The 13,069-nt window shown below is 40.8% G+C and overlaps 1 protein-coding gene across 1 annotated transcript in view; it reads left to right on the top strand.

Annotated features, from left to right (window-relative positions):
- Nucleotides 1-13,069, top strand: part of LOC126996664 (unconventional myosin-XIX-like) — a 36,819-nt gene that overhangs the window by 17,845 nt on the left and 5,905 nt on the right. The window contains exons 7-8 of the mRNA XM_050857372.1: nt 8,966-9,942; nt 11,188-11,305. Coding sequence (XP_050713329.1) covers nt 8,966-9,942; nt 11,188-11,286 — 1,076 coding nt within the window. The 3' untranslated portion in view covers nt 11,287-11,305. The remainder of the gene's footprint in view (nt 1-8,965; nt 9,943-11,187; nt 11,306-13,069) is intronic.

Here is a 13,069-nt window from a genome sequence, read left to right as displayed (position 1 = left end):
AGTCATAATAGAGAGGGTGCAAAGACTTACAGAAGAGAAAATGAGTGAAGAACAAAAAGCTTCAGGAAGGGAAGGGGATGTGTGGATCAGATATTTGCCTTCAGGATGGTAGTAGAAAAAATAATAGCAAAAGGAAAGAAACTATACGCTGCCTTAATGGATTTGGAAAAAGCTTACGACAGAGTCGATTGGATTGCATTGTGGGATGTTTTAAAGATTTATGGTGTGGGAGGAAAACTGCTTAGTGCAATAAAGTCTTTCTATGAGGATGCATCTGCATGTGTCAAAATTACTGGAGAAACAAGTAAACATTTTGAGATAAAAGTGGGCTTAAGACAAGGGTGCGTCATGTCACCATGGTTATTCAATATTTATATGGATGATGTTATTAGAGAAATTAAGGGCAAAGTTGGAGAAGTTGGAGTAAGAATGTTCGATGAGAGAAGGAAGTGGGTACTGAATTCAATACTGTTTGCTGATGACATGGTGCTCATTGCAGAAAATGAAAGTGACCTACAAAATTTGGTCAGTGTTTTTGATAGTGTCTGTAATAGGAGAAAGCTGAAAGTAAATGTCAACAAAAGTAAAGTGATGGTTTGTGAGCGAAGTAGAAGTGAGGTTGTAGATTTTGTATGCCCATATAGAGTGGGAATTGAATGTGAAAAAGAATGCAAAATAATTTTGAATGGTGAAGAAATGGAGGATGTCAATGAGTTTAAGTACCTTGGATCAGTTATGTGTAAGCATGGTGGTATGGAGGGAGAGATAAGAGAAAGGGCATTGCAAGGAAGAAGGGTGGTAGGGTCTTTGGGACGAATCATGAATGGCAGAAGTGTGAGCATGGAGGTAAAGAGGGATTTGAGAAATACAATAATAGTACCAATCCTCACATATGCAAGTGAAACGTGGGCCTGGAATGAAAGTCAGAGGTCTAGAGTGCAGGCAGTGGAAATAAGGTATTTGAGGAGTGCTTGTGGTGTGAGTAGAATGGATGGAATGAGTAATGAAAGTGTGTACGAGCATTTTGGAATGTGTCACAGGGGTGAAGGGAAGAAGTGTGGAGTGGTGGAAGAAGTGAAGCGACAGACTTTAAAGTGGTTTGGCCACATGGAGCGAATGGAGGAGAGTAAGATGACCAGAAGGGTGTATGTGAGTGAGATAGAGGGAGGGAATGATAGAGGACGACCTCCAGTGAGGGATAGGGTGCAAGAGTACATTAGGGAGAGGGGGGAAAGATCTTTGAGAAACTTTGAGCAGGCAAGGAGGGAGTGTCTGGATAGAGAAAGTTGGAAGCTCTTCTGCCGTGGCCATCCCCTGGTGGGAGCTCCTGGGAGCAGGCGTCCATGAAATGATGAATGATGAAATGTTTGATATTCTGTGAATTTCAGGAAATTTGGGCAAAGCGTATGTTAGACTCAAACAAAAAAAAAAATTTTTCACACTTTATTTTTCAGTTAATCGCTTTGAAAAAACTACCATAGTAACTTTGTTTACATATCTACATTTTGCATTTATAAAAAAAAAAGATTTTTTTGCATCTGAAAAAAAAAAAAAATTTTTTTTTCACTTATAATTTTCTCCACTCTGTGTCCTGTTTTCTTTTTACATTTTAGAATTTTTTTAAATATAAAAAATAGCCCTTTAGTTGTAGTTTCAACTGATACCTAACTGATAATTTTTTGAGATATTGGCTCCTAAAGATTTGTTTCCATTGCACCCATGTCTTGCCAGTTGTATTTTTCTGATTGGCATGAAATTTTCACATATGATTGTGTATACCTTGTCAACTTACTGGAGAATGATAAGGCATCTGGTCCCCCTTTATAAAAAAGTATTAATCACTCAAAGGTGAGGGTGTCAGAAGGCACCACCTTCCTCATTGTAGCCAGATTTTATCCAGAATTCTCCAGGTTAGTAGGTATGTCTCATCCTTTTCTTTCCTTTTCTTCTTTGTCTTGGGTGTTGCATGCCTCGTTCTTTCCTGATCTAGCCACTGCAAAGATTCTTGCAATTTTGCTTCAGTCCCGAGGATATGTATTATGATGTTTCCATCGGTATACCCAAAGTTGTATTTTAGTGCTGTATGTTGGACCAGGAACATAACCCTCAAGCGGCCGTAAAACTTGATTTTCTGGCACATGATCCAAACATACAAACATTCAAGCACTGAATGATACCGCGTGTTGGTGCGCAAGTCAGACAATGGCGCAACAGCGTGGGGCATATAAAAATGGCCTCCAGGGGGGGGGGTAATTTTACGAAAACAAACCTCACCACCTGGCAATTTAGGCTATCCCAGCCAAGCTGAGCGAAAAACACGTACAGGTAACTCGATTTACACGAGTTTGGTTTATGCGTTTTTTAAATAACGCGGGGTCCAAAATCAAAATAAATGTTTAATTTACACGTTTTTTCACTTATACACGATATCTTATGGAGTGGCCACCAGTTATCTCACGCAACTGGACTCACACGGCGCTGTGGCCACACAGCTGAGCTCAGTTCTTCCCGCGCGCCACTTGAACAACAATACGGTACCCACGCTGCTACGCTACTCAGAAATAGGGGTGGGCAGGTACCGGTACCAGCTATACGGTACAGTATCAGTATCAGGCTACTCGGTACCGGTACCAATACTAGGCCAGTCGCTCATGGTGTCCCTCATTTCTTCCTCACACGAGTGAGACTGAGTGTCTGAGGGGATATCTCGGTGATATGGATATTCTCTCTCTCTCTCTCTCTCTCTCTCTCTCTCTCTCTCCACTGAATGAAGTGAATATTTATTTTTCGGTAGAAACCTACCTCTTGTTTGATTTATGCAACCTCTTCAAGGACACAATACTCGTATAAATCAAGAGTTACCTGTACTTGTCCGATTTTAAATATATTCATCGAAAAATACCCCATACCCACGGCCGGCGCACACTCGCCTGTGTCCACACACAACTTTCATTACTCACCAAAGACCCGTAAAAATATTTGTGGCAAATTTCCACAGCCGCCATCAGTCCCTTTCACCACGTGTTGGTGAAAGGGAAGTGACACCTGTTGGGAGGCAGGTGGGTGGGTGGGTGTTCCCCCCCCACCCCCCCCCCCCACCCCCCCTCACCCTTTCCCCCTCCTGGCTGCCATCACACGCAGCCTCTCCCCTCACCCTTGCTCTCCTTTCCCCTCACCGCCACACGTGCGCTGAACGTTCCGCCACACTCCGTCCAGTCCCCACACGCCACGCTTGACTTGCGCTCATTCCTCACCTTCCTGACGCCCCTGCCCCTCCCTCACCCCTCTCCCCTTTAATGGCCAAGTGTGAGGCTCTGTTACATCCCTGCCTTAGAAATCCATTTTTTTGTTATTCAATCGAGATGTTAGAATGAAACCCTATTTCCCCTATTTGATTATACAGTGAACCCCCAGTTATCCAGCTGCACCGTATCTGACCTCGCCCATATCCGGGAGTTTTAAAAAATATTTGATTTTTCCAAAATATTTTTTTTTAAATTGTCGTGTGTCGCCAAAAGTCATTCAAATTGCCTGCACGATGCCTCTAAGCTCTGCCCGGGCGGCATACCGCACCCGTAAGGCGCACCCCAGCTTGCACGTACCAATGATATTGACGTCCTGGTGCGAAGGTTTGCAAGAAAGCTGTGTGCTTCGCAGTACAACTGTCACGTAAATGTTCTTGCCAAGCGCTGCAGACCATATCGAAGTGACGAGAGTCAAGGCAGTGCAGGTTTAAATGGTGGAAGTGTCAATTAAAGAACTGTTCAAATGAAACACAGTGCGAACCCTAGCTTAAGCCTTGATGACTGCCTACCGTAAATCCAGACTGGGCTAGGTGAGTAGGGCTCTGTCCCCGTGGAGAAGGCGTGCGGGTCTGTTAGCACTCTTGTGGGAGTCGGGGCGGAATAAGAAATGCGGATAAGTACCGCCCTCAGTCCGACATGTGAAAGAAGGATTTTACCATGCTTACAGTAAGGCGAGTAAAGGGGCCCACAGGGGTTTGGGAGTCCCGTGGGCCAGCCCGATCTGGAGGTGCGGGCTGGCCGTAAATCGTGGTTACTTTTTGTGGCTGGCCTCCCCATGGTCCCGCTGGATGCACTGTGCAGGGGGTACCCGCCCCCCCTGGCTCACAAGGGCAACACAGCATAACTAAACAGCCACAGATAACCGCACGAGCGGATGCGCCATTTTGCTTTGACTCCTTGGTTATCCTCCCCACTGTGCTGGGTCTGCTAGAAAGCCTATGTGGTAAACACAATGGTGCAGACTTGGGCTGTTAAGCTGCCACAAATAGCTGGGCTTTTCTGGGTTGGGTCCAGGCCCCGGTGCTGTCATTGGCCAGGCAGGGTAACATTAGCTGCTGCCTGTGAACACGGGGCTAGGCACCCCAGCAGTGGGTTAGGCTGTCATGTCTAAGTGCTGAATCCCAAGTAACAGATCCCCCCAAGGTGCAGCAGGACTGTGATAAGCCAGGGAGAGATTGCCGCAAGTGCTAACCGTGACGACGCTGCTCGAACCCTTTTCTCACTGCCCAGAGCATGTCAATCGCGTGCATTTCACTCCCTGGTGCAGACTGACTGCTACAAAGCCATGGGGCATATCATATTATGAGTATGGACAGAAACACTTATGCAGCACTGCCATTGCCTATATGGCAGGCCATGATCGAAAGTTGGGTTTTTTGGGTCCGTAGACTTAACCTACACCATATCTGGGTTTTTTCCATATCCGGGTGCCCCCGTGACTCTATAAACCCGGATACCAGAGAGTTTACTGTAGTCCCGTCGATCGTAGATTCGCGGATCACGGGAATTTCACGGAACCAAATACCCATGAACGGCGGGGGGCTTCTGTAATGCTTATATAGCAAAATCTTAGATGTTATAGGTTTTTATATTAACCCTTTCATGCACCACGACACGATTCGCAGCAAAACAAAATCGTCTACTTGAGCTTTTGACTTGAATCGCATCAAAAAAAAATTTAATTCACCAAAAATAAAGTATCTTTCAGAATCGTGTCAATTTTTTTTTTACATCAAGGATCCAAGCTGGATGTATAAATAAACTAAATGTCAACTCTCTCGTGCCACTGGATGTGAAGTGATAATTGCCCATGGTTTAGTTGCCTCTCAGCAGGCGGCCTGTGAGCACAACTATTTTTTTTTTTTTTTTTTTTTTTTTTTTCCCAGAGTTGGTAAACTTCGCTATTTATTTTTATTTCTTGATATTTGTTTTCTTTCATAAGGCAGAATAATCTCTTCCAAAACCAATGATATATAATAATGCCAGGAAAAAAGAATACTTGTGGGTGAAATCTATAAAATTTTTGCCGCACGGTCAGGCCATTCTGCGAGGCCCCCTAGGGAGCCCCAGACGGATGGTGCAGTGGAAAGAGAAACTTCTTAAACTTTTGGTGCATGAAAAGGTTGACTTTACATGTATGCTGTATACATACAGTCAAATCTCGGTTTACAAGTGCCTTAGTTTAAGAGTGTTTTGATTTACGAGCAAAAAAATCCCACAAAAAAATGCCTTGGTTTACGAGCGATGACTTGGTACGTGATATATATATATATATATATATATATATATATATATATATATATATATATATATATATATATATATATATATATATGTGTGTGTGTGTGTGTGTGTGTGCGTGTGTGTGTGCGTGTGTGTGTGTGTGTGTGTGTGTGTGTTTTGTCCCCCCCCCCCCCGGGGGGGTTGGGACACAAGCTGTCAGGGTCAAGAGCGTACATCCCTTCGAGGAGGGACCACAAACCCTTGCCAGGTGACGGCTCATGAAGGGGAGGGGAGGATGTCGATACTCCAACTCTATCAGCTTACGTCAGCCTAGCCGACTAATTCGGTCTTTCGACGAGGACTGACGTGTCTCTTTGTACAAATTGAAGATGTGAGCATGGTTTCCCTTTGTTCGCTGCAAGACGAGAGTGCTCAGCAGAAAACAATGGGAGTAGTCTCAGTTAGGGCTGCCATCTTGATCTAAAAAAAATAAGGACCACAACATCCCATTCACCAATACAGAACAAATCCATGTTTTAAGGAACGGATGGCAACCCTGAAATTTCTCTGGCCTGCCATGACTGACAGCTGCTGCCCGTTGCTGGTGAAGGCGAGAGGAAAGGGGGGGGGACATTACGACTCGTATTTTACATGTATTTCAGGACGACCCTTGACAAACATAATTTTATGGACTGGTTTTGTGGTTCACCGAAAAATGCACTCACTACAGTTTTAAAATACTGAATTTTATCTGCTTAACCATTCAGACAGGCAAATATGGAACAAATGGTGTTCCATATTTTAAGGAAAGGGTGGCAAGTTTGCAATCCGAAGGTGTCATCTGGTGATATATGGCCCTCTTGAACGACCCCCCATTCTTGAGACTGCTTTTCACCTCCCTCCCATAATCTGCCAGAGCGTTCTATCTCGTCCATGTGATTGGATGAACCAACACTATTTCTCATTCTGTCACTCATCAAGGGCAACATGCATTAATTTAGTCACAGTTACGGGATCTACAGTTCATTAGAAATATTTCAGTAGCTACATAGTGTCATTGCATACCATGGAGTTTCATAAAACGTCCTTTTTCTCTACAAAATATTGACAAATGGCATCGTTTCACTTTCTTGTTTCTAACGATGAAGACGAGGTTTTCATACCGGGAAGTTCTTACTTATCCTACAATGATGCTTTAAAATGGTCTGTGGTGCAACAGTAACACAACAGTAACCTCGTGAACTCTATATCCACCACACCTGGTAAAGTTACCCATAGGAAGCTCAGGAAATGGTCATCACCATAGGCCCATGGAGGTGCGGCCAGCAAGACAGTGGCTGTACCCAGCTCTGCTGCGGGTTGCGCGGGACTCCCAATTCTTGTCAAGAATTGGGGGGAATTCTTTAAAATCTGATTCTCCAGAACAAGAAATGCAAGAATTTTGCAAGATTTGTGATTAATTCTTGCTCTGTCTAGGGTAATTTTTGACCGCCAGATGACGGCTCTAGTCTTAGTCCACGTTGTAAATGCGTAGAAATAGCATCCATTCGCTTGTGTTATGTTTTCAGCACTACAGTATGAGTTCTTTGTGCTTTAACAATGTCCCTCAGAAAGATGGTTAAAAGGGATGGTGCTGCAAAGAAGAAAAATGGAACGGTGGATACTATGCTTGCAACAGGAACGAGGGGTGAGCCTCGGCGGCTTGTAAGCCTTCCTGGACATGACTGACTCCCGTTCACCCTCCATCTTGGACGATACATCGGGTTAGCCTCACGTTGGTGGCCGAATGTGGTTCCGGTGCCTCGAGAATAGGGAAACTGCGGCTGCTAAACCCTGGGGTGAAGTACACATCGAGTGTAGTTAACGGTTGTGGGAGTCTCCGTAACAACTGTAACACATTGATTTGTGTTTCATATTATTTATCATTGCTATTTGTTGGTAAAATTACTTTAATTCTGTAAAAAATAACATGTAAAATGATTTTTATACTTTTATTTATTTATTTATTTATTTATTTATTTATTTATTTTTATTATTATTATGAGACACATCAATGGGATTTACATTAATTTCAATGGGGAAATTTGTTTTGGTTTATGAGTGTTTTGATGTGCGAGCAAAATTCTGGAATGAAATAAACTTGTAAACCAAGGCTTGACTATATGCACACATCCTACTGGGTGCATCGAGTTTGTGGAGTAATGTACTTACTCTGCTGTTTTGATTTGGAGAGAACATGTTGAGTTTGATGGCACGCAGCCAGTTGAAGGTCAACTCCTTGTCTCAGGGTAAGAAAAATACACTCACTTTTGGTCCTGTTTTATAGTTTCCCTTACATTAGGGAACACAGCACATGTATGGCATTTTTGTTTTAACAAGAGGCACAAATAGTGTTAATTTTAATAAGTTTTCAAAGTTTTCCCCGTCATTATTGTATTAAATACACAGCGTGACCTCTCCTGACGGCAGGTGACCCAGCACTGTCAACCTACCAGGGATTAGTGACGTCTTACCATCCCCCCTGGTGGAGAGGTTTCCTAGCTGGCTAGCCTCTTTGGAAAGTCTTTATTCTTTTTATGAATTATCTTTATGCAATGATTTATTAACCCTTTCTTTGCGCGTGGTGCGAGAAGCAACTATCCCCTCAGGCGCAGTCAGGCAGCCCAATGGGGGTCTCTTTTAACCTCTGTATCTCAAAAACTATTCATCACAACTAAAAAACAAAAACACCATTGGAAAGAGGAGGTCCACACTTACCTCAGTGCGTGTGCGATGATCAGCCATATTGAGGGAACTGTGGACATCTCTCCTTGAGATTCTGGCATGGTAGTATTGCCAACTGCAATATTTACAACTGTTTGGTCAAAGAATCAGTCAGGTGATAGGTGAAGCTATGCAAAAAATGCCGCTACATTGGGCAAGAACATCCACCAGTTACTCGTCCGTAGATTTGCAACACTGGGCTGATATGATTTTCCATCAAATTTAGTGAAGAACCCACTCAATTGGCAATCCTGTGTTGTGAGAAATAGTGTTGGAACACTCTCATACACGGGAGATTTGAGTGCGGCTGGAGCTCACAGCGAGCGTTTAGCACCACCAGCAAATACGCGAGCGTTTAGCAATGAAAGGGTTAAACACCTTATTTAAGTGTAAATAGAGTGAATAATAGAGGCAAATTTTGACTCAAACATTATTTGAAACATAAGGTAGCAGTTTCTTTGTAGCAGCCTTTTATATATATATATATATATATATATATATATATATATATATATATATATATATATATATATATATATATATATATATATATATAGATATATATATATATATATATCCTTCCATGCCTAGTAAAGATTTATCTCAAACTATATTTCAGGAGAATAATTGCTTTGTATGAGTAACTGTTTACAGAGAAATGTTTTATTTTACAGGTTGGAAAGGTTATCAGTCCTGGAGGAAGTTCAAGCTACTTAAACAGGCATCCTTAGTTGTCCAAAGAAATATAAGGACATGGCTGGCAAAGAACAGATACAAGAAATTAAAGTGTGCTTGTGTGGTGATCCAGAAAAATGTAAGGAGATTCATCAAGTATCAGAAATACCAGAGATTATGCAAGGCAACTATAATAATTCAAAGCTACTTTAGAGGCTGGGTAGCAAGAAGAAATTTTGAAACGTTAAGACAACAAGGAGAAGTTAGACCATATTCCAGTCAATCATGTATGTCAATGAATAGCTTGGGTTATTCTAGTTTGACTACATCAGCATCAAGCTACAGTTTTCATCCATCCCTGCTTGATGTAAGCCCTTCAGAAATAAGATTTGGCCATCTGGGAGCTATGAGTTTAAGTGTAGATATATTAAACTCTTATGTGTCACCTCAGCATCAACAGCGTTTACTTGAAACAGAAGAATCAGGTATAGAAACTGACACAGAGAGCATCAATGGTGACTCTGGTGCCAGCAGGCCACGGAAACTGCGCAGAAGGGCACAGCTACAAAGCCTAATGCAGACTAGAGCCAGGGTTCATCACACAGCCAGTGACGAATCTCTAGTAGACTCCCCTGACAAAGCCCCTACCTCTTATGGTGCTGAAGCAAGAGAAAATGTCATTGGTTCAATTAAAACAGATTCTGATCATCTAAAAGGGCATGGAGAGAGCGTGAAAGTTTGTCAGATATCAAAAACTAGTAAAAGACATTGCACAGATAATATAACAAGGAAAGGAAAACCATTGCCCTCTGAGGTTCAACAGAAAATGCGTGTTGCAACTTTAAAAAGTATTCAAGAAATTACTGGTGTTCTGAAAACTTGTTCACCTTCTGAGGATCTACAGATAGTCTTACTGAAGCAAAGTCTTTCATTGTTCTTCAAGAGTGGTGTGCTTTCCTACAGACGAATGCCAGTGGTAAGTGGGAAATGTTTAGATAACCAGATTAAACTTAAAGGGATACTTAAAGGAAAATTTGTCTTGATTCGTGTCGAAACTTCCTGATACAATATTATCTTGAAAATCAAATTGAATTCTCTTTTTGTTTCTATAAATCTGCCTTTAGTGCATTAAATTATGGTGCCCAACTTATTATTATTATTATTATTATTATTATTTCATAAAAAAAACATCCTTCAGATGAGCTATAAGCAGACACGGGGTCAATTACAGGATTTCAGTTACTATTACCCTGGTTGTCATTTATTACTAATATTAATATAATAGTTATCTATTATTGGTGCTTCTGCATATGATACCAGTAATTGCAGTACTTAATTGTTTTGAAAAGGTGTTATTGTCTGTTTATTTTTTAGGAAATATCAGGAATATTAGGAAACATAATGTTTGTGATCCTCATCATCTTCAGTAGTACTAGTTTCAACTAGTTTTCCAACATTCTTCACCTCTCAGTTTGATGTTAATGTACTTCATCCAATACTCTAATTTAATCTGTCCACCTGATCTCCTGTCTGCTCTGACTTTACAATTTCTGTGCTATCACTAATTTTGGTTGATCTGTCCACCTGATCTCCTGTCTGCTTTGACTTCTACAATTTCTGTGCTATCACTAATTTTGGTTGCACATCTGTTATCAGTTTTATTCATGATATGACCTGCTCAAGTTTATTTTTTATTCTTAATTGTCATTAAACTATCTTCAACCTGCCTGTTCTCCAATCCATGATGCTCACTTCCTGTCCCTCCATTTTATACCCTGCATTTTTCCCTCCATAGCATTGCTTAGCTTTCTTTAAATTGTTTGTGAGACACCAGGTGTGTGAACCATATGTCAGGAATAGCAGGATACATTGTTTGGACACCTGTTTTATAATGAGAGTGGAGGTTTGCTATTCATGACATTATACTATTTTTAACAATAACACTCCATCTCATTCGTATTTTCAGTCAAGGGCTTCACTATTTGCTACGGTGTTACAGTTCTCAATTCCTTCCTTTTTATATAATATACCTATGCATCTACAAAACTTTTGACATGGCTGTACAGGTATGGCTTCAGTGCTGCTACAAACTAGGACAATTCTGTCACATTTTACCAAAGGAGAGTGTCATCTGTAGACATACTTATTATAAGGGGTTATTCAATTTTCATATTTACACATCAGGTGAGACATATTAATGTTAATGCTCGTTTATGTACAGGTTACCATTAAATTCCACACACGGCCTACCTGCTTGCCATTCTCCTATCACCTACCCCATCATGAGCAGCCACAAGGACTGTGGGAAGCTCTGCCTTAGTAGCACCCTCCATGAACTGGTAAGTCTTTATTGTCATTGAATTCATATATATATATATATATATATATATATATATATATATATATATATATATAAATATATATATATATATATATATATATATATATATATATATATATATATATATATATTTTTTTTTTTTTTTTTTTTTTTAGCATCTACTTTGAATATCTAGATAATTATGCACATGGTACTCACATACACAAACACCCACACACACACACACACACACAGCACAAGGGAAGGTACCGAGAGACTGGAAGAGGGCTAACATTGTCCCAATACATAAAGGAGGAAGTAAGGAAGATCTGTTGAACTATAGGCCAGTGTCATTAACAAGTGTAGTAGCAATGGTGTGTGAGAAAATTATAAAAAAACCAGATGGGTGGAGTATTTAGAAGAAAACAGTATATTAACAAATAGCCGATTCGGATTCAGAGGAGGACGGTCTTGTGTAACTAATCTGATCAGCTTCTATTCAAGAGTAATTGATATAATACAGGAAAGAGACAGTTGGGCAGACCGTGTGTATCTGGACTTAAAGAAGGCGTTTGATAAAGTACCACACAAGCGATTAATATGGAAACTTAATCATGTTGGAGGTCTGGGTGGTTCAGTATTGGATTGGATTATGGACTTTTTGACAAAGAGAGAAATGAGAACGGTCATCAGGAATAATAAATCAAGCTGGATGGAAGTGACAAGTGGAGTCCCCCGAGGATCGGTGCTGGCTCCAATTATGTTTGTAATTTATATTAATGACATGACAGAAGGGGTGACAAGCTATATGAATATGTTTGCTGATGATGCTAAAATAACGTGGAGGGTGGCTAACGAAGATGACTGTGTAGCCCTGAGCCAAGATCTCGATAGAATAAGCAAATGGTCACGCAAATGGGAAATGACATTCAATACAGAGTAGTGTAGCGCGATGGAGTTTGGTAAGAGCAGTAGACGAATATCGAGGAACTACTATCTGAGTAATGAAAGAATCCTGAAAAAAACTGAAGAAAAAGATCTGGGAGTGATCATAACAGACAAATTATCCTTTGAAAAACATATAGACCAGATAACTGGGGAAACATACAATCTTCTTAGAAACATAAAAGCAGCATTTACATATTTAGATGAAGAAATGATGAAGAAACTAATAACATCGATGATACGTCCAAGACTGGAATATGCAGCATTGGTGTGGTCACCTAGATTGAAGAAAGAAATTAGAAAGTTGGAAAGAATACAAAGAGCAGTGACTAAATTACCGGAAACTCTGAGAGAACATACTAATGAAGAAAGACTGGAGAAATTGGGACTAACAACACTGGAGAGCAGAAGAGAGAGAGGGGACCTAATAGCATTGTACAGGATACAAGAGGGATTGGAGAAATTGGACAGGGAAGACCTAGTGGTACGTGACAGAGGTGTAGCAAGAGGCAATGATAGGAAATTGAAAAAGAGCGACTGTAGGAGAGACATCAAGAAATACAGTTTTCCATACAGAAGCATAACAACATGAACGGACTTGACAAGGAGACTGTGTGTGCAAAAACGAGTCATGAATTTAAAGCCAAACTGGATAATAAGCGTTATGGAGATGGGACAGCACGAGCCTAGTACGGCTCTTTTCCTGTAATTCACAACCAAATAAATACAACTAGGTAAATACAAAAAAAATAAAAAATAAATAAATAAATAATGAAACTTTTCAGAAAGTATTTACCCAAGAGACCGAATTTGAAGAGAGATGAGAAGTGTCAAAAGA

The sequence above is a fragment of the Eriocheir sinensis genome, chromosome 10 (assembly GCF_024679095.1).
Source record: "Eriocheir sinensis breed Jianghai 21 chromosome 10, ASM2467909v1, whole genome shotgun sequence".
Classification (NCBI taxonomy): Eukaryota; Metazoa; Arthropoda; class Malacostraca; order Decapoda; family Varunidae; genus Eriocheir; species Eriocheir sinensis.
Note: the sequence above shows the minus strand (reverse complement) of the source record. Positions and strands in the feature narration are given on the sequence as shown.